The 27,520-nt window shown below is 37.1% G+C and overlaps 1 protein-coding gene across 7 annotated transcripts in view; it reads left to right on the forward strand.

The window, feature by feature from the left end:
* LOC132220110 (cytochrome P450 7B1) overlaps positions 1 to 19,536 on the forward strand; it is a 154,576-nt gene extending 135,040 nt beyond the window's left edge. For all 7 annotated transcript variants that reach the window (XM_059673048.1, XM_059673051.1, XM_059673054.1 and 4 more), the window contains 4 exons: positions 861 to 1,448; positions 1,952 to 2,158; positions 12,673 to 12,848; positions 18,937 to 19,536. In XM_059673048.1, coding sequence (XP_059529031.1) covers positions 861 to 1,448; positions 1,952 to 2,158; positions 12,673 to 12,848; positions 18,937 to 19,233 — 1,268 coding nt within the window. In that variant the 3' untranslated portion in view covers positions 19,234 to 19,536. The remainder of the gene's footprint in view (positions 1 to 860; positions 1,449 to 1,951; positions 2,159 to 12,672; positions 12,849 to 18,936) is intronic.
* Positions 19,537 to 27,520: the final 7,984 nt, after the last annotated feature.

The following is a 27,520-nucleotide window of genomic DNA, read 5'->3' on the forward strand; positions in this document are numbered from 1 at the left end:
ATAAAAATGAAAATGCTGGCCTTTTGTGATTTTGTTGTTAGTGTTGAATTAGGAAATTTATCTATGAGTACCTGCTTCATACCACATCTTCATTTATTTGAGTTAAAATTATTGTATCCAGCCAAAGCTAGGATGATACCAAGTATGAAAAAGCTCTTGATGAAGTATAAATAAAAAATCAATAAGGGAATGTCATCTTACCAATTTGATATTTTTGTTATTTATGTTATTGGAGAGAAAAATATGAGAAGTGTTTAAGTCAAGGGATTCTGAGTATATTTAAAGGATAATTTAAATATTTGGGTACTTAGTTAAAATAAAAATTTGATGTGTACACTACCTTAAACATTTTTAATTGATTTTTACAGAGAGAAAGGAAGGAGAGAGAGAGAGAGAGAGAGAGAGAGAGAGAGAGAGAGAGAGAGAGAGAGAGAGAGAGAGAGAGAGAGAGAGAGAGAGAGAGAGAGAGAGAGAGAAATATTGATTTGTTGTTCCACCCATCTATGCATTCGTTAGTTGATTCTTGTATGTGCCCTGACAAGGGATCAAACCTGTAACCTTGATAGTATGGGGCAGTGCTCTAACCAACTGAGTTACCTGGCCAGGGCTTATACTGTGTTTTATTAATTCATTAAGAATTTCAGAATATTTAACTTCAAGCTTCTAGAGTTTTTCCCACTATCTTCCATTTTAAAAGGAAACATGTAGTGGACCTTTGAATGAAATGGATTTTTATTAAACTTTGCATGTTTCTAGATGTTAGTTACTAAGATCTAATTTTCATTATGATATTGTCAAAGTTCGGAGTGGGGGGCTGTTTGTTTTGCTAACAAATGAGCTCATATTCTCATTTCTTTTAGGAAAGTACATAACATTTATTCTGGACCCTTACCAGTACCAGTCAGTGATGAAAAATCAGAAATTAAGCTTTCAAATGTTTAGCAAGAATATATTAAAGAAAGCATTTGCCATCCAAAGGTTGATGACCGATGATGAGCTGAACAATGAGCTTCATGACTGCTACAAACATTTACAAGGGAAATCTTTGGACCTACTCATGGAAAACATGACGCAGAACCTACAACAAGTTTTTGAACCCAAACTCTTTAAAACCACAAATTGGGACATGGCATACCTGTTGACATTCTGCAGCTCAGTAATATTTGAGACCACATTTGCAACCATCTATGGAAAATCTGTTGCTGGTGATAGGAAAGAATTTATTACTGAACTTAAAGATGATTTTTTTAAATTTGATGCCAAATTCATTTATTTACTATCAGATATACCCATTGAGCTTCTAGGAAATGCCAAGTCTATTCAAAAGAAACTTATAAAACACTTGACATCAGAAAACTTGGCTAATATACAAGGATGGTCAGAAGTTGTTCAAATGAGGCAAGATATCCTGGAGAAATACTATACATTCAAGGACTTTGAAATAGGAGGTAAGAAACTTCTGAATGATTACTTGTCTAAAATAGAATAATTTACAATAGACCTTTGAAATAAAAAGACAAAATGGCGACCTTGAAAAATTTTATGCTCGCTCTAATTGGCTAATGATAAAATGTTTTACTCTGAAACAATCCTCTGTGATAATTGATTTTTTTTTAATTTTTTTTTTTTTTTTTTTTTTTTTTTTTGCTGAGGTGGTAAAACAAGATACTTAATGGTGATAATGAGAAAGAGTATAGCTAAGCTGCATTTACTCCTCTTATCTCATTCCCCCATCTCCCTGCCCCCAACCTCCACCCCCCCCACACACACACATTACATTTTAAACTATTCTCATTAAGCAGAAAATTAGACTTCAGAAGCCTATTGGTCCTCATTAGCATGCACTGATCCTTGGCTGGGTCTGTGTCCTAACATCTTTTAATTAGCACACTGCAAATCTAATCAGTGTAATAAACGCTATTAATCTTCCTTTTCACTTATTTTCTCCCAGCACATCATTTAGGCTTTCTCTGGGCCTCTGTGGCAAACACTATTCCAACTATGTTCTGGACAATCTATTACCTTCTACGGCACCCAGAAGCTATGGCAGTGCTGCGTGACGAAATTGACCATTTGCTGCAGTCAACAGGTCAAAAGCAAGGGTCTGGATTTTCCATCTACATCACCAGAGAACAATTGGACAGCCTGGTCTACCTAGGTAATTTATTTTTATCTGTTATGAAGAAAAGAAGGTTACTTCTCTGCTAACTCAGTTTATCACTCGAAGCTGTTTACCAAGAGGTGGAGGACACAGCTGTCTAATTGACATAATAACACCCATTTACATCAATTATAAATTATGTAGTTTATAGTTGTAGATACTCTCATTGCATGTAAACATTAAGGCCTAGGTAATTAACTATGCAAGGTATGCAAAAGGCTAGACCAAAGCTTTGCAATTATTTGGAAAAAAATAGTTTCTGCCTATTAAGTCATTTGATTCTGAGCATCTGTTGACATGCTAATGCTTTCCAAACACTGCTGCTCTATCTTGTCAAGAAAGGTATTTAGAGCTTGAAAAAAGAAGGTAATTCAGGAATGCAACTTATGTACAAAACATATTTATTCTACCCTATAATGGTGTCTATATTTTCATGCAGCAATTAGGATGTTTTATACAGTTTGGAGTACATGATTCTCAAAAATGTAGTACAAATGATTTCCACTGAAAGTTCATGATTTAAACACAGTTGGGGGTGAAAAAGAAAAAAAAAGGAAGGAAGAGAGCGAGGGAAACGAAAAACCTACAAATTACCTCATGTGAAATGTCAGTATTTTATAGAACTTTCACTGGTTTATGAGATATGCATGGTCTCTGTGTTAAATACATTTGCGGTCAGGAGTGACTAAGGTGTTTTTCTGTTTCTACATATACCTGTGTACTGGTGACGTGAACTTTCGACAGCAGTGGATTGCATTCTACTTTACTAGTTTTGATAAGACCACTATGATTATGTGATGAACTTTAATTCCCAAAGTTAAATTTCATACAGATGAGTTATCCTCTGTCCCTTCTGTATAGATATTTCACCCTATAGTATCATTTACTATACAATAGTCCAAGTCCCTCTGGACAAATGGAGGAGTAAGTCTTTATATTTCTCTGTTGCTTCACTCATTTGACAATGTAGGCAAGTATTTTAACCCATGTTGGCCTCAATTTTTTATCTTTTAAATATGTTCCAGGATTTTGGTGGGATCTTGTGTATGAACAGGCCCTATAGGTCTTGACTGCCAGTTGGTTCCCACTGGTTAGGATAAAACCCATCAGAGGCAATAGCCGGAAGCTGGCCTTGTATTCACAGTGGCTAGCTTATTCATTCAATTAGGAAAACTATGTCACCTTACAGTTTGCTTTTTGGAGCATATATTATCAAAATTATTTTGAATTTGCTTCGTGAAAGAAAACAATCCCACATTATTAAAATTCAAATGTTTTTTTCTTTTGAGAATTAATGGGGAAGAAATGCACAAAATTTGTGTACAGTTCTAGACAGTTGCCTTCACATGGATACACAGTATTTTATGATTAGAATATTTGTGGTTCTGTGAAGATGAAGGTTGCATTTCCCACATATTCAATTGCATTTTGTGAATCAGATTATGTATACTGAAAAGTAAATCAAATAAACTTCAAGAAATAGGTGTTTGTATTCGTAGAAAGTTATTACTCATAAAAATGTAGTTGAAACTCATCAACTATTTTTATTCAGCTTCTCATTATTGAAAGGATCGTTTTAAAAGTATAATATCAAAAGAGGAAAGTTTAGATTTATTTGATCAAAAGAAATGGCAGGTTCCAGAGTTATAATTTGGGTCCATTCAAGTCCATAGCTAGCGCTAGAGATTTTCATCCTTGGAGGACTCAAATTTACAGCTCACGGACCTTCACCAAATGAACAACAATCCCACGTGAGTGAGGATCCACCCGGATAAAGGCAATGCCTTCTGTCATCTGGAAGGTGGACCTCTGTTTTTCACAACCTCGATTACCAGCAGAGATCAGGTAACATTCATTATGAGAATTTAATCTTGTAGAAAATAGGGTGTGTTTTTACTTTCACGAGATAGAGTGTTTTATGTAGAGTGGAGCAAACTTTTCTATGACTCAGTCACACAACAGATAACCTCTGCATCTAGTCATAGCTCAACTGTATTTCTGTATATCAAAAGAGCTTAAACTATATGTACAGTAGGCAAAATCTATGGAATTAGGTATTTGCAGTGTACTGCATGGTGTGAGTGTATGTGCTTCTTATTATTTCCTTAAGTGAAGAGTTCTATGTATTCTAAGTACAATTTCTCTTTTAAAAATATTTTATCATTGAAAGTATTACAATGTCTTTTTAAAGAGATATCTTGAATTTTTATTATTGTAAAAAAAAATGACAAGGATGAAATGAATGCTGTTGTTTGTTTCTTTTTCTTAAACCAAGACAAAGAATTTTGTTATTAGCACAGGAGAGGGACAGGAGATGATTATTTTTTACGGAGATATTGCATATCAGCATACATTTATTAAACAGCAAGGTTGAAAAGGAAAGTTAAAATGCCATAGAAAAGGGTGTCTTGTTCCTAAACAAAAATGATTTCTCTAGAGCAGACAAGAAGACAGTGCCCAGTGGGGTACAGGTGATGCAGGTCATTGTGCATATCTTACCGATATTTCTGGCCAATCCTGTAGGCCTCAAATGTATCAAATTTCCTCTGACACCAATATACACCTAATGTCAGCAAAAGTTAAAATGTGTAACATAGATTAGGCTTTTAAATATCAAGCTCAAAGCAATCATCTGTTGTAAGTGGTTGTAATGGATTTATGCTTTCATCCAGTGCTCTCGAAAATATTTCTTTAAAACCATCCTACCTTTCTCTTAAAGAAAAATGTAACTTTATATTTTTATATATTTATGTAACTTATTAGAGGAATTCTGCTTATTATGACCTCACTAAAATGTTATATAAATTTAGCAGAGATCTCTACTATTAAGTTTAAATGTAAATTTACAATAAATTAGTAACTATAGTGAGGTTACTTGGGGGAGCCTGAATCTAAATAGAAAGAGTTGCTGATAAAATAAAAGTTTGAAAAACTCTAAGAGAAAAGTAAGAGATACTGCAAGGAATGGAAGTCTCAAAATTGACATTTTGATTAATGGATAGCAAAATCTTGAGTCCCATTTCTTACTTCAAGGTTTACTGAAATAATGTATGTAAATAACTTAATAAAAAGTATGTGTTCAATGAACACTATCTGTTGTTATCACCAAGATGATACTTAACCTCGGTGTCATCCCTACAGTGTTTATATTGTTTTCTTTCTTTTTAAGTATCTGTGAGCCAAGCTGGTATCAAATTCAAGTCTACCTCACCCCCATAGATGGGTGCCTTCTGCTTAGCACACATGAAAAGAGCAACTGAACTCTAAGTAAGCATGTAAGGCAAAGTGGATTATAACTCCTGAACTGCTCAGATGAATTGTAGGCACCCAATTTTGATCAATGAGATATCTTGAAAATCAGAAAAGCTGCAAATGTGGTCCAAGTGAGGAATATTGGGAAAAAGGGAAGTGCTGTAAAACTAGGGCTCGGCAAATTTTTAATACTCTTTTAAAAGAGGAGATTATGTATTATAGTAACTCTAGAATTATAGGCTTGCTGTGATCTTCAGTAAAATTCTGTAAGACATTCTAAGCCCATTTTTTGTGAGTAGTTGTGGGGAGGCAGAAAGAAATGATTAGTTGGAAAAAATAAAGATTACTAACAAATAATAGTGATTATTAGGCATAGTCCATATTAAATCTATTGATGATTTCAATATTTCACAGCAACTTAATGGGTTCATGTTGTTTCATGTGATCTTCACCAAGATACTGTGGGACTTGGGCAGCTATTATTTTGCCATTATTTATACAGATGATAAAATTCTCAGGGTGCTAAATGACTTTCCTCAGGTCATGGAGGGAAAGAAGAGAGGCCGAACTTTAACTTGGGTTCTGTCCATACCCAGCCTTTTCCCCTCAAAACTGTCTGATACAAGAATCACTGGAGTCCTTTTCATTGTCCGAAATGAGAGGGAAGAGGAAGTCTTTGTATCAGGATTCAACAAAGCCAGCCATGCTATTCACATGGACAAGGTCTGAAAATTGGGCTAGGTGATGTTAGAGTTAAGTTTATTTTTCATTCAGGATGAAACATTAAGAACGACGGTATTAATCATTATTTTACCATGTAGCAGGCACTGTATTAACTGCTTTATGTAATTAGCTTATTTAATCCTCAAGAGTTATCTTTGATTCTTGGGTAACGAGGTTCAGAAAGATTAGTTAACCACCCCAAACCATACAACTAGATAGTGGAGGAGCCAGAAATTGATGCCAGGCTTGTCTAACTTCAGTGCTAACTTCTAAACACTGTCACTTCCTGGAAAAATGCTCTAGAGACATACCAGAGACCTAGTTTTTGTCTGATATGTATCACTAATTCTCAAATATAATTGGGTTTGAGTGTGAAGTTGGGGCTAGAGGTTCACATCAGAATTTTATGGAGTTTTTTTTTTAAATAAAAATAAACTTTTTATTTTAGAATAGTTTAGATTTACAGAAAAGTTACAAAGATAATAGAGTTTCCATATTTCCCTAACACATGGTTTCCCTTATTATTAACATGTTAGTGTGGTATATTTGGCACAATTTTGGGTGCTATATTGACAAAAACTTATTTAATGTTATAAAATAATTCTATTTGAGAAATTAATGTAGTACATGATTTAGACAACAGTAGGAAAGTTTACAAAAGCCTCTCTTCCAGTGGGGATGCATAAACAATATCAGTTCTACTTCATATTAGAAACTTATAACTGGACCAAGGGGAGAGGCATCTTCCATAAAAGGGTACATAAGGTAGTGAAATTTTTATACATAATATAAGGAAACATTGGTTAAAAACTAAAATATACTGATTTGGATGTTTATGAAATTTCCAGCTCAGTGCAAAGATAAGAGGGTTAGACAATCTAATGAATGCTGGAAGCAGGAGTTGAAAGGATCGAAAGGGAAATTTAATGAGAATACAGATTATTGTATTTAGGTCTGGAAATCAACTGCATAAGAATAGGATGAGGAAATGTGTGGCTGAGCAGAAAAGGGTTTAAAGCCCTGGTTCTCAGCCTGGATTCCTCATTGGAATCATCTGGGAAGCTTCAAAAATACTCACACACCCAGTCCCACCCACAGAGGTTCTGATGTCAGGGGCCTGGGTGCAAACTCATGATTCTAATGTGCAATCAAGGTTTAAAAGCACAAATTTAAAGTGTTTGTTAATGCAGTGGTTCTGATTGCATTGATCTAGCATGGAGCATTATTATTATTATTATTCTTGTTGTTATTATTACTATTATTACTATTAAGCCATCTCAGGTGATTCTAATGGACAGCCAGCACTGATAACCTCTGGGATATCAGGAAGCATAAAACAAGTCAGTGGTGACATCTCAAAAATATGTTGTTCATTTGCTTCCAACAAAGCATTAATGCAAGTATGGTATCTAGGGCAGAGAAAGCAGTTCCTCTCTACTTTTCCAGCTGAAGTAGCACACCCAGTTCCACCACATTTTAGTGGCACATTTAGTAATTGAATTAATCCAGAATGTTAAAAAACTGAAAGCCATATCTTCTCTGACATACAACTTAAAAATGACATGATAGTGCTCCTTAAATATTGTTAAAGGGCTCTTCTGTGGAAGAGGAATTAGGATTTTTATTTTTTACTAGAGGCCTGGTACACGGATTCGTGCACCAGTGGGGTCCCTCGGGCTGGCCTGCGGGGATCAGGCAGCTACCGGTCCAACAGTAGGACACTTAGCGTATTAGCCTTTTATATATATAGATTTTTTTTTTTTTGGCCTTTGTGTTTCCTAAAGGGGAGAAATGAAAGGAAGGACCATTTCAGCCCAGTAAAAGAAAACAAAAAAACTTTCTAATAAAATGGACTTTCTGAGTGCCATCATTGGAGATAGCCAATCAGAAATTGTACAATATCTTCACTAGGATCTTCAGAAGCATTTCTGTTTATATATACTTCCCAGCAGTGAGCTACCTAAACTGCAGGAGTCTCGAAGGCCAAATCCACACGCTGTGTTCTCTGTTTTCTACATATGTCAGCTACCATTTCGCACCAGCAGCAGTAGCCCAGTGCCTTGCTCAGTAGGCCCTGGATAAATGTTTACTGAATATATAAATGTTGACTTCACATGTCTATATTTTAGCAGTAAACCAAAGGCCATGTCTGCAAAGCATAGTGAAAGTAGGCATTCATTTCTACCAATTCCGATTTATTTTTAACTATACTTAAAATATACCGTTGTTGAGCCCAAAATTAGTTATTTTACTTTGAATGATCTGATTATTACAATTTCAGATCTACCTTCTCATCTGTCTTGAAGGTAGTTGCATAAAATCACTCACACATCTGGACCCTCCCTCCATTTCCTCACACCCGCTAGGGCACACTTCCTCCACATCCCCCTCCCTTTCTCACCTACCTTCTTCCTAAAATCACCCAGGTAGACTGTGGCCGGGCCTGGCTGTTCATTTCACTCCAGCCATCGCTGCTATCCACTGATCTCCATGGCTAATCAGATGGTATGACAGTCTGCACCAATCATTAAGATGACCCAAATTAACAGCCTGGCCATGTCACAGTGCATTCATTCCACATACACAGACATGGCCTAAGTGTGAGGCAGAAACTTGGATGTGCCTATTTGTATTTGCCTTGTAACATGCATTATTGATGGTCCAACGCTGCTTCCTCACTTTAAATCTGCAAATGAGAATCATCTGTCAATTATTACAACCAGAATTGAGATCTGAGGGCAAAAGAGAAAGCGTCTATGCCTTTTTCCTACCACCATTTCTTTCATTTGCCCTTTTTCTTCACACTGACATTGTACGTAAAGCATCTTAGCTCAACACAATCCCCAACTGTTTGCCTACAGTGGATACTGAATCAGAATATTTTTATACCCTAAAGATAAACAAACCTTCCCCAGCCAGGTGAAGAAGGCAGTGCAGGCTCTGAACTGGAAGCTGCTTGTGGGAATTTCGGTAACCGAATTTCCTTGTGTGTTCTGGTCAGTAAAGCTCAATATGTAAAACGAGGGTAGCCTCATCCTAATCACCATTGCCATTGTTGGCATCTCACAGCACCTGGTGTAAATTATCCCCCAAATATTTACATTCTTGATAGCCATTTTTCTACAATGCATTTAATAAGCGGAGGGTCCTATTACCTGCTAAATGTTAGTATAAATTAACAATCCATTATGCACAATAAGTTTTGTAAAACATTTACAGATAGAGATCATGTTTAATTAAAATTAACGTGCACATGAAAGCCAAGTGCACTTATGATCACAGTGACCTTTTATTACCTGCAGCCCCTTGTTTTGCCCGGAATGATTGACAGCTTGCTGTTTGGCTACCATGTTGAATTTCAGCCGACAAGACTTTTCATTTTAACTCAATTTGCCCGCCTATCACAAGCTGGTGGCAGGCCAGACCCAAGTCACCCAGCTTTGCCTCAGCAGCTTGCTCTAGTTCTCATTAGTACGCATTTATTCAGTGGAAATTGGAAGACAAATGCTTGAAGGCATGTGAACTAAGTATAGCAAATTAGGTTTAAAGACTGAATATTTATAAGTATATGGAAAGTTTTTTTTTTATAATTCTAGAACGAATTGAGAACTGTGTGCTAGCTTTGGCATAAAAGAAATAAAGATAGTAGGGGGGGAGGAAGATTCTAAGAATAACAATACTATAAGCTTTTTCTTTCCGTTTTGGAAATATGTAAAATGCCTCTGACAACACCTTATCAAATACCAACCTGGCCTCTCTTTCGTGGAGTGCTTGCTGCACAACAAAGTTTAGCACCTCGTGCGTGCGTGAGGAGGGGGGTGGAAATGAGGGTCATGTTCAATTGTTGCTTGGTTATCCCTTGGTATGTTTTAAATTGCCTTGTTTGTTCGGCGCTAGCACAGAAACAGATGTTGCTCTACCGTGCAGGATAATTTACTGTACCTCCTGGTGCAGCATGGAAGCCCTCCCAGGGCCCAGCTGGTCTGTCAGTGGCACTGGCTGGTGTCTGCTCAACTATGACAACTACAAGTAGAGGCTGCAATTTTTTTTTATTTTTTATTGTGCAGTTGTCATTCTTCTCAACATATAGCTCTGCCTGCGTTCTTACGGGGGCTGGTGGGAAAGCTGCTGGCTTTTGTGCCTGTCTGTGGCAAACCAGAGCCGCAGAAGCCCCGCTCTCCATTGTTAAAAATAATGCAACTCATTACTTCTGCCGTCTAATGATTATCGGCATGATCGCTCAGAGCGAGAGCCAACCTCGTCTTGCACACATAACTGGTACTGGAAGGTAAAACAGATTTGTCATTTATGATCTGACCGCTAAGCCACACTTTGTGCTCCATTATTGTGATTAACTTCTGCATAAGATATGCTTGCCCAATTGTCATTTGTGATACTGCAGTGGGCGCAAGCTGCCATGCTTCCCCCCTCACACACACACACACACACCCCTCCCGAGCACGTCGGCCAATCAGATGTGACCGTGTTATTTGGACTGTTAAATGCCTGTCCTGTCACAGCAGCCACGGCATCATTATTTTGCTTGTGTATTTCTTCTTCCCACACCCCTACTGGACTTGGTGGGTGAACAGGCTGCTACATATGTCAGCTACCATTTCACACCACAAGCTAAAACGATGCTGTGCTATTGTTGACCCAACAGAGCCAGCAGCCATACAGGGGAAGCCGACCCTCGATTTTCACCATAGAAATGTTGGTCGCTGGTGTCCTGCCAGCTAAAATCCATCGTGTCAGGTGCCTTGTGGCTATCTGCAGGAGAGTTCATGTTCCAAAACCAAAGTTCTTTTCCGGCCTCATCACCAACAAACAGATTTGACTCTGCCTGATTATAATAACGAAGGCAGTCCAGGAGAATACGCACAGCCTCGCTGTACGTCACATCGAACCACCACACTGCCCACCCGCAGCCGACCACAGCCTCATTTCTTTCGGCAAATGCATGCTTAGGAAAAGCCTCCTGGGAGAAGGCATCCAAATCTACCTGATACCGCTATGCAAGCCATGCATAGATTTAAATTTTAGTGAAGTGGCATTTATTTTTATTTTTTGGCTAAAACAAGCCCTCACTGGTCAGTCTGCTCCTATAATCTAATAACAGGTACCTATGTTTCAGATCTTCGCTGAACACTAGGAGACTGGGCTGTGTGTGTGTGTGTGTGTGTGTGTGTGTGTGTGTGTGTGTGTGTGAGAGAGAGAGAGAGAGAGAGAGAGAGAGAGAGAGAGTGAGTTTCTGCATTATAAGCCATAAACACAACCATTTGTTACCATGTGAAGGGGGAAGATACTCTATTTAGAGCTCTTTTTCACATTTCTGATTAGAAAGAAGCAAGCTTTATATTCTAGGACCCATTCACGCTGGTGCAAACATAGTCAGTTTTGATTATGAAGGCAGAGATGCAGACCCAGACGGGAGCTACATGCTGATATGCATGCTATCAGAATGATTTATGCAAATTATGCATATTATTCCCAAAGGAATTCCTCCTCAAACTGCCAGGATAAATTGCCGGAAATTAGCCATAAAATCTGTCGTGCTAGGAGCAAAAGGTGAAGGCCACTGGGAAAGCAAGGACATTCAGCTTCTGGAATCTTCCAGGTTATGATGATGGTTGCTATTTGCCCTGGAAGTGAGGGAAATTAGGGTTTGCTTCTGAACCCTGTAAAAGTATTTCCCCTTTAAAATTTTTCCAGCAAATGCTGACTCACATTTTTATTTACAGATAGCATAAAAGAAATTAAGTGTTAAGCTGTCTCAGGAAACACCACTACAATCACTTTACTCTTAACTGCCTAAGTGGTTATTAAATGCCTCAGTCTGGCTTTAAAAGCATAGCTTTTCAGAAGGCTGGTGAAATAACCCACCAGCAGTTGTTTAACTGGGACGTGGTTTTAATTTACAATGGGTATGCCCATAACGCAGCATTTCTCTCTTGTAAACTATTCCTTCCTACAAAAATCCTAACTACTGACGTTCTGCCCAAGCGCAGCACTGTTGCTCCCGTCTGTGAACTGTCCCCAAGCCATGTTGAGGACATACCACAGCTGTCTCACCCGCCCCCTTCTCGCTCTGGTCATGCCAGGCCACCATCCTGGTGCTCAGTGATCTGATTAGGAAAGGGTTTCCTTTTCCATCAAAGCTATCGGTGGTGAACTTTAATGGTAAATTATGGGCACTCTACAGGAGCAGTCATATTTTAAGAAGCTGTTGCCTGCAAAAAAGAAAAAAGAGAGACAGAGAGAGGAAGGAAGGAAGGAAGGAAGGAAGGAAGAAGGAAGGAAGGAAGGAAGGAAGGAAGGGAGGAAGGGAGGAAAAGAGAGAAAAAACTACTCACGCACATCCACAATAGTATGCTGATTGGGGAGGGAGAAGGAGGTGGGTGGAAGTGGAGGAGGATATAGGGGGAAATAAATGGTGATGGAAATAAATAAATAAATAAATAAATAAATAAATAAATAAATAGCTATTTAAAAATGACGATTAAAAAAGAAGCTGTTGCTTGTTTGTTTTCCTTCAGAAAGTGCCATTCTCGAGGCTTTACGACTCTGCTCATTTTCGTCCATCATTCGTTTTGTTCAAGAGGATTTGACTCTACCTTCAGAGACCGGGGACTACCTCATACGAAAGGGAGATCTGGTCGCCATATTTCCTCCACTCATGCACCACGACCCTGAAATCTTTGAAGCTCCAGAGGTAAATAGTCATCGAGCTGGCCAGTGCTACTTCTTCTATGCTGCAGGCACATTCCTCTCCCTCTTGAGCTCTTTCTATCTCTTCCTTTCACCCCCATGTTCCAGGTGGCATTTGAGAGTTTGATGATTTCTGTTTTTCCTCCAATAGGAAAATGTTCCTGTTTACTGAACTGTTTGCTAAGGATCTCTCTTTCAAAGTTTCCATGACCTATAAATCGGAATAGAGTGATGAGACGTAGTGCTAGTTTCATCAAATGAAATGGCCACTGTACCTTGGCCATCATTACCTTTAGGGCATAATTAGGTTTTCTTGGCAGAGAATTGTTGAAAGGGCAAGCTATTGACAGGCAGCTGAGAGAATAAATAATGATGACACTTAGATTTTGCTAAGTGTTTCCAGAATGGGGTTGATATCCCAGTGTTAAATACCATCATAGTCATGGTTAAGCCCATATACGTTTTCACCTCTTACTAAAGATATGTGCCCCTTCTTGATCAATTAGGATGGCATTATGAACTTGAGATTGTAAAGCTGCTGCTCACGGATGAAGCTCTGAGGGTAATTGTGTCATCTCCTTGTATTTTTCCCCCCAAAGCTGGAGTTAATGAATATCAAAGACTGGAAATTAATCCACCCTGGCTCATCCCTTAATACCACTTCAGAGGTTCACCACCTGCATGCAAATTGAATGCACTCACATTCTGCCTGTGCGAATCATGAAGTAATGCTGTTGCCGCAGTGGTTTTTGTATGTGAAATGCCATTTTTAAAGGGAAACCTCTGTTCTCTTTTGGAGCAGTTCAAAAGCGGAACCACTTTTAAACCCAGTTTCTAAGTGAGATGTCACACAGCCAGGCTGGATTAAAATATTTGTTGAATTTTGGAAACTAATAAGAAGAGGACAACCTCAAACACAATGAGATAATTTGCATTGAGTTTAGGCAAAAATTTGAGGCGAGGGAGAATGTACATATGGTTTCTATGTGTTTCAGAAGGGACATTAAATGAATGATGATAGTAAGTCAGAAGTAAGGTATTAGTGAGTGAATGAACATTCCCCAGACAATAAGGTTTATTTCCACATTTGTTAATATCAAAATTTTCACCCACAAATAGATAGTCAGTAAATAAGGCAAATAAATAATTAATATTTGAAAAATATTTAAAAATTTTAAATAGCTTTATTTCTAGCTGTAATTTTTTAAAAATATATTTTTATTGACTTCAGAGAGGAAGGGAGAGGGAGAGAGAGATGGAAGTCTTAATGATGAGAGAGAGTCATTGATTGGCTGCCTCCTGCAAGCACCCTACTGTGGATCGAGCCTGCAACCCAGGCATGTGCCCTTGACGATAATCGAACCCGGGACCCCTTTCCACAGGCCAATGCTCTGTCCACTGAGCCAAACCGGCTAGGGCTGCAATTTTTGATATATTTAACATTATCATTTTCATTATATGATTATTCCAATAGTTATTAAATTTACCATTCATTTCATAATAGTAAAATCAACATTACTAGTAAAGCGCAGCCAGGCCGGTGTTTCTCAGTGGTTAAGCATCAACCTATGAACCAGGAGGTCACAGTTCAATTCCTGTTCAGGGTATATGCCTAGGTTTCCGGCTTAATCCCCCGTGAAAGGTCTGCAGAAGGCACTGATCAATGATTCTCTCTCATCATTGATGTTTCTGTCTCTCTCTCCCTCTCCTTCCTCTCTGAAATAAATTTTTAAAAATTAAAAAAAAGTTACCAGTAAATACTCAGTAAATGTTTGCCAAATCACCACTGTTTTTATGGTACTGTTCTTTCAGTTCTTCTGATTCTCCACTCCTAACCCTACCCTAGTGATAAAATTAGGCCATGAATTAGACTTTTAGGGATTTTTAAATCAAAGTTAAATACTGAAATTGTGCTGATTTATATTTCTATTCTGGTATTTTTATATGTTGCAAGCACATTCCTAAATAGAAGTGCCCAAACTTTACATAAGACATTGACTAATCTTAATAGTAATTGGAAGGGTTGGCCTCATACTAAACCTGTGGAAGAGTGAAATTGCAATATTGTGACTACTGATTTAGCATCACTGGGGTAGCTCTAGCTTAAGTTGATGAGCACTCTATTATTTACTAAACTTAACATTAGTCTATTGTACCTGACTAATATTAAAATTAACTAGCTAATTCTTTGTCATGGTATTGTTTTCTTGAAATTAGTTGTGGAATGGTAATAATTATAGTTCAGAGCCATTTTTATGACTTGGCAAGGTCCTATGAAATCATTCTATAAACATTGACTGAGAATTTGCCACTAGTGGGCATATAAATTGATTCATTTGTTCTTAACAACTTAGGGTGGCAATAAGACACTGTAGATGTTTATATAACACACGCCCATCCAAAAACAACAATGCACTGACAGTCAAGAAGGCAAATCTGTCCTTGACCATTTGTCACTAAGAGCCCGGCCCAGGAGCGCAGCAGAGGCCCACATTCCCCATGTCCCGTCTTCTGTGTACTACATATCATGAGTGGGAATACCAGGCCTGAGATATAGAAAACAGACAGTAGCTGTTGGGTCTAAAATATGAGGAAGACTAACTTCAGATATAAGTATAGTTATTCTTGGAGCACATAGACATGGAAGAGCCTTAGCAGAACATAGACATGGTTTCAGGATGTTCAAGCTTAAGAGACCCTAGAATATTACATTACATAAACAGGCCATGGCTTTCCCGAATCACATATCTTCCTGTTTTCTGAATGCCCTTCCTTGTCAAGAAACTAACATGGAACCTCTACTATGTGCATAGCACCCAGTTGGGTGCATAAGAAATACAGAGATGAATAAGACAGTGTGACTACTACAATCTCCTGGGATTTCTTGGCTCTGCCATTTTCTGTGGGTTAGCTCTGTCTTCTGCCTGGTGGCAAGAACGCCACGGCAGTTGCAGTCTTCATATTCATATATAACAAGGTCCAGAGGAGAAAGGGTGATGAACTATTTTTGTTTCTTTCTTTCTTTCTTCACAAGAAGACATCTGGGAGAAGTCCCCACAGACTTTTCTCCTGTAGCACTGATGAGATTGGTTCACACACCCTCTCCTAAATCAGTCAGAGGCCGAAATGATGTGAATACCATCATTGGAGCCTAGAAACAAATGAAAACACACACACACACACACACACACACACCCCAAATCTCATGCAGAAGGAAGATGTTGAGGAGTCATCCACAGCAATCATTAGAGGAGCAATGGGAAATTTCAGTGTCTTACCTTTTCTCTTAAAAATTTCTCTGTTCTTGCCGAAACCGGTTTGGCTCAGTGGATAGAGCGTTGGCCTGCGGACTGAAAGGTCCCAGGTTCGATTCCGGTCAAGGGCATGTACCTGGGTTGCGGGCACTTCCCCAGTGGGGGATGTGCAGGAGGCAGCTGATCGATGTTTCTCTCCCATCGATGTTTCTAACTCTCTCTGTAAAAAAAAAAAAAAAAAAAAAAAAAATTTCTCTGTTCTTACCCTCTTAATGATATTGCATTTAATTGATCCGCTTTAATTATGAAGCACTAAGTTATTATGGCTATAAGAGTTTAAGTCAACATTAAACAAAAGCCCTTCCTTTTTAAAAAGTCTTTTTAAATATTTTTATTGATTTCTGAGAGGGAGGGAGAGAGAGATAGGAACATCATGATGAGAGAGAATCATTGATTGGTGGGGATCGAGCCCAAGTCCCAGGCATGTGCCCTGACCAAGAATCAAACCACAACCTCCTGGTTCATAGGTCGACGCTCAACCACTGAGCCATGCCGGCTGGGCCACAAGCTCTTCCTCATATTACGTTCTGCTCTGGTTCTCCATGCCCTGGCCATGGAAAGAAAACAAACTGAAAATAAATTTCCACTCAAAAATATATTTATGGCCCTAGCCAGTTTTGCTCAGTGGATAGAGCATCGACTTGCGGACTCAAGGGTCCCAGGTTCAATTCCCGTCAAGGGCATGTACCTTGGTTGTAGGCACATCCCCAGTAGGGAGTATGTAGGAGGCAGCTGATCGATGTTTCTCTCTCATTGATGTTTCTCATCGATGTTTCTAACTCTCTATCCCTCTCCCTTCCTCTCTGTAAAAAATCAATAAAATATATTTAAATATATATATATGTATATATATTTATGCCTATGTGCCCTTTGACCTTGATTATAGTCTCAGCAAAAGAAGTTGGCCTTTTCCCTTCTTGTTTCATAATATATCCAACTAAATAGGAATTTCTATGATGTTTAGTATGAAGAAATTGAGTAGGATATGGTGGAAAATTAGAGGAGTGACATTACTGATTGACTAGAAATTTGAGGGAACTGAATGTAAATACTAGCTAAGGTCACAGGGGTAGGGGACCATTATGTGTCGATCATCATGGCCTCTCAGAGGACTGCACAATCCATTTCACAGAGAAGAACAGGAAAGCCATGACAGTTTCTGGCTTACTTATGACACCAGGACATTGTGAAGTCATAACCTAAGCTAAGTTTTCCTTTTGTATTTTCTGGATTAAACACTGTGACTCCAGTAAGACTATTTCTAACAAATCATTACATGGCAAAATTAATGTAAACTATTTGGCCGAGACCAGGAAATCTCAGGGAGAGTGCTGGTCTCCTCAGATTGGTCAGGAAGCAGCAGTATTGAACTTGGGCAAGCAGGCCAGGGCCACAGTAATGGGAAAAGGTCACCCGGAAAGAGTGCTATATAGTAACTCTATCTCCTGGAACAAAATAGATGTCACAAAGACTGTCCTTATTCCCAGGGATGAAGCAAGATTTTTATTTCGAACTGATTAGATTCTATTCGGATACACCCCAGAAATTTCTCTGTGGGGAAATACACTTGTGTTCTACTGCAGATTAATTTTGCCATTTGATTCCGTCAACTTGTAAGTCAGAGGGAAATAGAAGCTACCCAAAGTGTGTTTTCTAAGCTTGACTGTTTATCAAAATATGTATCCTAGATAAATGAGGATAAATTCAGTACTTTTAAAGGAAAGGATTTTGCTGACATTAATGCTGGCATGGAGTGAGACAGTTAGGTGGTTTGAGATGAATTCAGAATCTACGCAGGTATTGTAGGGTCTTCTCTATAACCTGAGGTGCTTTCCATCTGACCTGCTTCTTTGCCGTTGATTTCACGTAGTTCATATCAAAGTTGTGTGCTGAGCAGGCCTAATGCTAATGAGCACCAAGCACAGGAAAAAATGTGGTCATTTTCATGCACGCCACGTGTTAATTTAATCAATGGTTTAATTCACCATGGGCCGAAATAAGGTCACTCCGTCTCCTCTTGCAAACTCAAGTGAGAGTAAATTAAGATGGTGGGCCAAACACCGGAGATGAACCATTCCCATCATTTTCTGTAACAAGTAATATAACTTATTTATGAAAACATATCAGCAACACCTGCCATCCTAGAGTTACCCCAAAGAGAGTTCATTCTAATAGAACTGTCACAGGAGAAATTCTGTACAACATCAAAAAACAAGTAAGATTGATTTTGTGGCTTAGCTCCTCTCTAGTGCTTTATATGAATTTCATTATTTTATACCTATTGAATCCAAACATAAGCACTGAATCCTAAGTTCATAGTTCTCACCCACTAGTAGCTGACTGGGAAGGGGTAGGAAAAACAGCATATTCTAGATCCTTAATTAGTAGCTCCTATTCATTATTCCAGTAACAATGGTGCCAGTGCCAGAGCCCTGGCCTTCTACCAGCATTGGTTTATCAAGTGCCCGTGAGTCAGGACTCACCTTACACGACAAAAGTAGACATAGTGCCTCTTTACGTAGGAAACTCAGCATAGGAGAGAAATGTGAGCTGGGAGGAAAGTCATATAGGTATTTGGATTTTACTCTATATGGGAAAAATAACTTCTTAGTAGAATTTGAGCTTTTCTGAAAGTTCATACATGATTTGCTCTTAGTTTTGTTTTCTTAAAAGGAGCCTTTTAAGACAAGCAGGGGGAGCTGGCAATTTTGTGGACATGAACTCACACTATTTCGTGTTCATTTTTTTATTGTAACACTCTCCACTTCTTCTTCACAGGAGTATCGATTCGACCGTTTTGTAGAAAATGGTAAGAAGAAAACCAGCTTTTTCAAAGGAGGCAAGAGGCTGAAGCATTACATACTGCCATTTGGAATGGGAGCCAGCAAATGCCCAGGCCGATTCTTGGCAATCAACGAAATAAAGCAATTGTTAGTTGTACTTTTAACTAATTTTGATTTAGAAATAATGGATGATAAACCTGTACAACTAGACTATGGCCGCTTCTTGATTGGCATTCAGTACCCAGATTCTGATGTTTTATTTAGGTACAAAGTCAAATCTCAAAGAAGCTAAAAGGAGAGAAAAGAAATCTATCAAAACCAACCTAAACATCATCAGCTCATCAATTTGTTTTTAATTTCTGCAAATGTGATTGCTTTGCTTCTATTGTTTTACAAAGTGCTAACTTTTATTTGATCTGAGATCAGTCCAGCTTGTACTTGTTCATAAAATTAAACAGGGTGGTGTTGTGAAACTGGACATCAAAATTAACATCATAATAAACTAAAAATAGTGTTTTTAAGTTTCTACATACTGTGATTTTTCACGTGATAGTAAGTAAATGGCAATAAATTTAGCACTGTGGGATTTTTAAAAGTCTCCTAAATTCTTCTCTAATATGTAAATATACACTTTATGTACTACTGGAAATTTGTGCTGGAAATGAACACAGTCTAACAACTTCCAAATTCGCAGAGAAGGAAATTAAATTTCCAGGAGATAGACTGCGTGAAAATATTCCCTTCAGGTATAATATCAATAATATCTATATCACCAGGGTATGCTTTCATTACATGAGTTGTGCAGTAGATTAAATACTTCAACTTCAATATTTAATCACCCATAAATGCTCTTTATTACTTGTATACTATAGCTCAATAGAACAAAATTTATTCTGATATAAGACCACTCATGTTCAAGTTAGATCTGATAAGATTTAATGTATAAGAACACACAAAACCTATTATATATTCAGCAATTGCTCTAGACATTAGTATTGGTTTATTGCAGAAACAAATGTTGAAATCATTACAGGATTGATTGTAGCATTTGGCTTTAGTATAAACCATAAGATTATGCCAGTGTTGCAATTTAGTCTTTCCTAAATGCTTCTATTTATATAAACAGAAACTAGATAGCAGTATTTGTTCTTGACACCTCACCTTTTGGACTTGGAGTTTATTTGTTTTATCTTGAATTACAACATTAGGCAATAAATAAAATGTTATATGCCAAATGCAGCATTGTGTCCACGATTCAAAGATTTCTCGTATCAGGTTACCAAGTGATTGATTGTCTGGCATCTGACATAAAATGATGATGCTGTATCGAAAGAGGCAAAACAGGTAATAAAACCCAGGTAATTCATATTGCATTAATGATAACTTCTAATATTTCAGAAATGTACTATTGTTTTAAAACAGAAATTGATTTTTTTAAAATATACTTCATTGATTTTCCACAGAGAGGAAGGGAGAGGGAGAGATAGTCAGAAACATCGATCAGCTGCCTCCTGCACACCCCCCACCGGGGATGTGCCCACAGCCAAGGCACATGCCCCTAACCGGAACCGAACCTGGGACCCCCCAGTCCGCAGGCCGATGCTCCATCCACTGAGCCAAACCGGCCGGGGCCAGAAATTGATTTTTAAATAACATTATAAAGTACTTACTATACTTAATAAGCAAATAGATTTTCTAGCATTTATTTTCTCCTTCCTGAAATACATGCTGAAGGTCCTCTGGTCTAAACTCTGCTTTTGCTTGGTTGAAGATGTTTTCATTTTGCCCTCAGTCTAGAAACATGATTTTACTACATGCACACATCTAGGTGAGAATCATTTCCTTGCAATACTTTGAAGATATTGCATGTTCCGAAGGCTTCCATTTTTTTCAAGAGGTTAGCCTTTAGTCAGTTTAATTATCCAGTAGAAGTCTGCCCTTTCTCTCTGACAGCTTTAACATGCTCTCTTTGTCTTCAATGTTTGTAGTTTCTATTTATCATGCTTGTGATTCTTGAGACTGAGAATGTGTGTCTTTCATCAAGAATGAGATAGTCTCAGCCATTATCTCTTTGAATATTACTCTTTCCAGCTCTCCATTAGATTCTCTCACTCTATACTCAATGTTGTTTGACCTTTTCTCCCATATTTTATATTTCTTATTTACATACTAGGTAATTTCTTTAGATCTTCTAGTTTTTTTCTGTGTACAGTATATCGAATCTACTCTTTAACACATCTGTTGAGTTTGTTTCTTCCTTCTTTTTACTTTAACCCCGGGTTTATAGGATTGAATAATCATAGTCCTTATACCCATTAGTTCATGGTGCATAATTATAATTGGTCCAAGCAAGGCCCCTCTGGATTTATTTACTTACTATATTTTATCCCTAACCTCCACCATCATACCCTTCCCATCAGAGGCCAATATTCTAAAGTGTTTAATGTTTATCTTTTTATAGCACATATATTATTATTTTGGGTGAATGTTTTTGATTTACACAAATGTATTTTCAATAAACCAGATCCTTCTTAATTCAATATTTCATAATGTGTATTCATACTGTTTTAATGATCTATTTACCCAGGAAGCTGTTGGTAAACTCTACTTCTGTTACTTTGAAGTAGAGGCCAAAGCCCAATCTTAAACTACCCTCACTTTTCTTACTGTTGCTATGCCCAGCCACCTTCCACCCTGAGCTACTGCAAACCCTGTCCTCAACCTCCATAGTGTGTGCACACATGCACACAACTCAGGCCCGGGCTTTATCTCCTGCCTGCCACAAAGCATGGCCCATTCATTCTGCACTAAGACATCTAGTCCACCACATACCTGACGTGGAAACCTTCAGATTCTTAAATTCATCTTAATAGTATACTTCTGTGATGTTACAGCAGAGAAAATGCAGAAAATTATTCCATTTTAATTTATGTGCAGGAATTTGGAATAGAAAATAAGAATACATTAAATGAAAAAAAGAATAAATTAAATGGCTGAGAAAATATTATGCAAAATCAATGGACAGGAGAACCAAAACAAGAGAGTCCTACGACGGGCTTAAATCTAGTAATTAAATAGCATTTATGAATAGAAAAAATGCCATGGTGAAATAGGTTAAAAGACATGTATTTAAACTGTGACATAACTGGTTTGTTATGATTAACAAGTCACTTTGCTTCTCAATGTTTCATTTCCTTATTTTCAAAATAAAAATAATAACGCCTTTCGACATCAGGGTTCATTGTGAGGATTAAACATAGTAGGAATGTGTGTAAACATATTTTGAAAAGTGAAATGCAATATACAAACAAAAACTTGTAGAGGAGATACTTTAACAATGTTGTGCCTTTTAAAAACTACTTTTATGTATTTGTAAGAGGGAATAAGTGTTGTCATTAGTTAACGCATTATTCATTTATTTGATCAAACATTCATTGAGCATTTTCTCTGTTCTAGATATGATGTGATGCACTAGGTTACCTTTCCTCAAGAACATACAATATATTAGGGAAAGCAATGTACCTACAACTAATTTATTGTAAATGTAGTTGTAAGTAATAAATTCATCTTTTAAAAAGTATTCTAAAATTCTGATTTATCCCTAGCTCTAACCAATCTTCCCTCATTAATTCCACAGTAATGTTTTGTAGTGAGAAATTACTCTGTACATAATCACACACATTAAAACATACATATCAGTTATTATGATTGTATGGCAAAAATAACCAAAACCAAACACAGTCATTGAGGCTTCAGAATTTTTTCAAACTGTATTTTACATGTTAGAAAAAACCCATGTTTTCATTTGTAAGTCTCCCCTAAGTTTCAAGTGAAAGGAAACAAATAAGTAATAATGTTGATTTGTATCAATGACCACCAGTAGTGATGCACTCAGCAAAAACTAAATGCTCTGAAGGTATTAAGATCAAACCTATTTATCACGAAATAAGGCATGCCATAAGCAACCCACATGGGAACTTTTATCTGCCTTGTTTTGGTTTTTCTGACTGGCTTCATTATATCTTCTCCATTTCATCATTAAGTTTTGGGTCAGGAGTCTAAGGCAACAGAGCTTCCCAACTCAAAATTTACATGATTACTTCTGCTTATTTTCTCATAAAAAATCATTTGGGCACCTTTTCCTATAAGCATCTCCTAATGTAACAGTGGAATATTAAAACCATTTTCCAAGATTAAAGCTAAAAATTATCTAGGTTTTGATCTTAGTGTAAAATAATGTCAATAATTATAAAATAAGAATTACATGCCAGTAAAATGTGCAATGTTTTAATCTATTAAATTCGCCATTGTTGCAAACTATTATTTACTTGAACTGCATTATTAGGTTTTCATATTCGCATTCTCAATTAAGAAAAAGTAAGCAAGCCAAGATTACATTCCCTGTAGCATTATTTTAAATTATAATGAGCGATCACATAAAACTCTCTGGTATTTCTCTAAAGCAATTATTACTTACTCTACTTCATAGTGTTCATCTAAATCAATGATCATTGATGTTTGAACTTTTTAGCTTTAAGTGTTTATTCTATTTATAATACCTTCTTGAGTAAGATAAATTTAATTCATGAAAAACTCTACTACATAATTTAAAATAGGAGGTAATTTGGCAATACTTATATTTAAAAATATATTTTTAGGCAGAGGAATGCTGTATATTAAAAAAAAAACTGTTGTCCTGAATCATTTGTTTAATATTATCTTTTGATTTTAAAATGGTACATATGTGGATTTATGAGAAAGCATATTATCTTAAGATTGTAGGTAAGAAAAATGCTTTACAACAGGAATTCAATAAATCAATTTTTGAAGCACAGATGAATGACCATGTCTCCTTATTTCCCTATTAGGAACATGTTAGACCTGATTACAAGTGACAAATTATTTGGGAAATAATTTTGCTGTCGGAATAGTCCTACATCCTCATCCCCTCCCCACATACATATATACGTATGCTTTTATTTCCTGATACTCTCCTTAAAAGAATATTAATTGTTATACTCAGTATTTTTCAATATATTTTAGCTTATTTATTTATTTATGTGGGAAATAAACATAGATCCAAGAAATATCAGTGACTAATAAGCTTTTTTATTTTTAAATATTCTATTGATTGATTTCAGAGAAATAAGAGAGAGAGAGAGAGAGAGAGAGAGAGAGAGAGAAACATCAATTTGTTCTTCCACTTATTTTTACATTCATTGGTTGCTTTGCATGTGTCCTGACCAGGGATGAACCCACAGCATTGGCATATGGGGATGATGCTCTAACCAACTGAGCTACCCAGCCAGGGCCATAGTAAACTTTTTTTAAAAAATAATGTCTTATTGATTTTTTACAGAGAGGAAGGGAGAGGGATAGAGAGTTAGAAACATCGATGAGAGAGACACATTGATCAGCTACCTCCTGCACATCCCCCAGTGGGGATGTGCCCACAACCAAGGTACATGCCCCTGATCAGAATCGAACCTGGGACCCTTCAGTCTGCAGGCCGACGCTCTATCCACTGAGCTACCCAGCCAGGGCCATAGTAAACTTTTTAATATGTTTCTTTTAACCTGGCTGGCCCTGCTAGGCTACAATTCTTCATAATTGTTATTATTCTGTGGAGACATATGTAAGAACAAGAAAAGGGAGAGAGATTTCTATTAGATGTGGTCTTTGTCTTCTGCAGATCACTTTACCGCAAATAATGAATAAAAAACAATATTTGGGCAGTATTCTGTTTATTCATAAAGCTAAAATTCAAACTGTATAAAAGGATATCGTACAGAATGCTGTTGATGAAAAATGAAATGTGGCTCCTTCAGTTACTGGCCATACAGAATTTCATGGGATACTTGGCTTTTCCAATCAACACCACGGTGAGTCATTGTTTTAAGGGAATTCGCCTTAGACGCAGAAAGTGTTTGTGTGCATTTGAACTAGTCAGTGCAGTATTGTTTAATGATCAGGGTAAATTGTGTCCTTAAGTGAAGAGTCTATGGAATAATTATCTTTGTTTTCAGTTTTACTCTAAAAACCATTTATTGAGTAAACAAAAATTTTGGAGAATTCTCTATGGATTTAACCATGATCATGTAAGTAGAAATGTGCATTTTCTAATCACGGTGCAGCTGGATAGAGGAAATACACCATGGTCATGCTGGATAATTTTAAGTTTGACACAGTTTACTGTTAATTATTTGAGGCATAGTTTATGTTCTCAGTTTCTAACTATATTCATTTATATAAGGAGAGCATGATATGTTGCAGACTACACAGAAAGTAAATGTTTAGATAGCATTTTATTTCCCTTACAACATTTTGTGCTTATAGGAGAAACTAGAGGGAATGTGAGTAACAAATAAAGGTACTAATATCTAATGATTTATCACTAAGTCAAATTTAAACACTTAAAAATATAAAGTGTGTATTTGTGGAGATTTTTTTTGTTTGCAAAAGAATACTCCATATTACTTTTGTGTCTAAGAAATAGCTATTGTTAATATAAAATATGTAATTATTACATGAAAACCCACATAAATGCTTTGTATATTTAATGTTTAAATGAAATGTACTTTTATTCCACAACTTCTAAAAACTGGCCAATATACTTAAAGTTTTGTAAATGCTTTGCTTTATACCTTAAATGAAATTTTTTTAAGTATTTGAAATCACTTTTGAATTTTCTATGAATCTAAAAGTTTACAAAAAAGAGTATTTCCTTTGTGTTTTGAAATTAGGTATTCATTTTTTTTAAAAAAAAGTCCTCTTTTGAACCAATTCTAGCTTACAGAAAAGCTGTAAAATAGTACTTATTTTTAAAGAAGGAAGTCCTCTTACTAAACAATGCTTGCAAAAAGTTAAACTAAAGAGTGGTCCTAGGACTTTGCCAGTGAAGATCTTAGTTCACCTTTGACCTTTGGTGGATGGTCATCCACAACTACTACCCTTTAGGGAAACATACTGTGCAGAGCAGTGGAATGGCGGAAATAATTCGAGTTTGTATGCCACTCAGACCCTCCATAGGTCAATGAAGTGTTTTCATTAAAATTTTTCCTAAATGTTAAAAAAAAAATAGCTTACTTTGTTGAGTAATTCCAGATTTTACTTAATTTCACTCTCTTGAGTAATCTACACTTTAAAGGTATGTATGTCTGATATTTCTCAAAAAAAAAAATGGGTTACTCCCTGACTCTGCTTCCTTTTCTCCTCCATGGCTCTTCGTGTTCTGTGGAGGCCACAGGCTCGGCCTGGCACCTGAATTTTGAACATACCTGTGCAGAGAGACTGCACCTGGCAGATGTGGCTATACTTACTTAAAGAGACAGTACGTAATCTGAGGCTCTCCCATAATAAGAGATTATTTGTCTACTCTTTTCAAAGAGTAGATAAAGGAGATTTAACAAAGAAATCCTTGTACCGAGTTCTTCAGCAATTGCCAGAGCAGATAAACACATAAAATGAGGTTAGGCTATGAAGCACTTCAATGTTTAAATGTAAATTCTCATCTCTAAACATCTCTATTAACCTAGCAGATTTGAGTTGCAACCATCCTCCTAATATTAAATATGAAATCTTTTAAGATTGCCAAGCATTTGTAAATAATGGATCCTTTAAATATCCCTGAACTTTATTCTAAAACTTATAAGGAGAAATAATAATTGCTTTATATAACCACTGATACCATTTTAGCATTTGATGAAGATGTTAATTTATGGTTGGTTAGCAGTTTATGGCAGTCATTAGTTTTTCAGTTTGGTCCACATTAGAAATCTATTTTTCTTTTTTATTTTAATCTGAGACAATTATATAAAGATATGGTTATGTTTTATCTAAAATGTATCATTCTACTATAGCATTTCAAATTATTCACAGATCATAGTTCTTATATGTGCATATATGAATTTAAAAATACAGCAATAAAATGCTTGAAACAGATCATAAATTTGCTTCATATTTTATTGCATCTCTGAATCAGGTTGAGAAGACAAGGGCAACTATGGTCTTTGGGAAAGAATTAACTCTTTCCCAAACTGGGAAGGAGAATGATAGCACAGTGTGCATAATTAAAGCCAACTTCCCCCTCAGAGCATCCTGGGGACTTGTAAGGTAGGTTTGTCCATCATATGGGGCGGGGGCGGGGGGTGGGGCGGGGGAAGGGGCACGGTGAAGTTAACTGCCAAATCCTCCTTTCCCTTGCAGTCTAACCTTCCCAGCACAGTCGTTTCTCTTCCGGAGCTTTTTAATCTGAATTTGTGTATTGCCCAAATTAGAGAACAAAGAGGAAGGGAAGGGGAGAAAAGTCACAGAGGCACAGGCACTCAGGGGTACTCATTTCGCAATAGTCCAGAAGGCTCCGGATGGTGTTAAAACCAGTCATCTAGAAAAAGTGGTAGAATTTAACCCAAATCAGAAAGCCAGCAAAGAGTTTCCCTGAAAGCAAAGAGGTCGTTGGGGGATAAAACTGGGGCGCTTTTGCAGCATTCCTGGTTGTGGCGCGGCTGCGGGGTGAACTTGACAAGCCTGGCATTTGCACGTGAGCCCACCAGGCCGAGGGGGTGCCGGGGACAACCCGA

This window comes from Myotis daubentonii, chromosome 17, assembly GCF_963259705.1.
Source record: "Myotis daubentonii chromosome 17, mMyoDau2.1, whole genome shotgun sequence".
Classification (NCBI taxonomy): Eukaryota; Metazoa; Chordata; class Mammalia; order Chiroptera; family Vespertilionidae; genus Myotis; species Myotis daubentonii.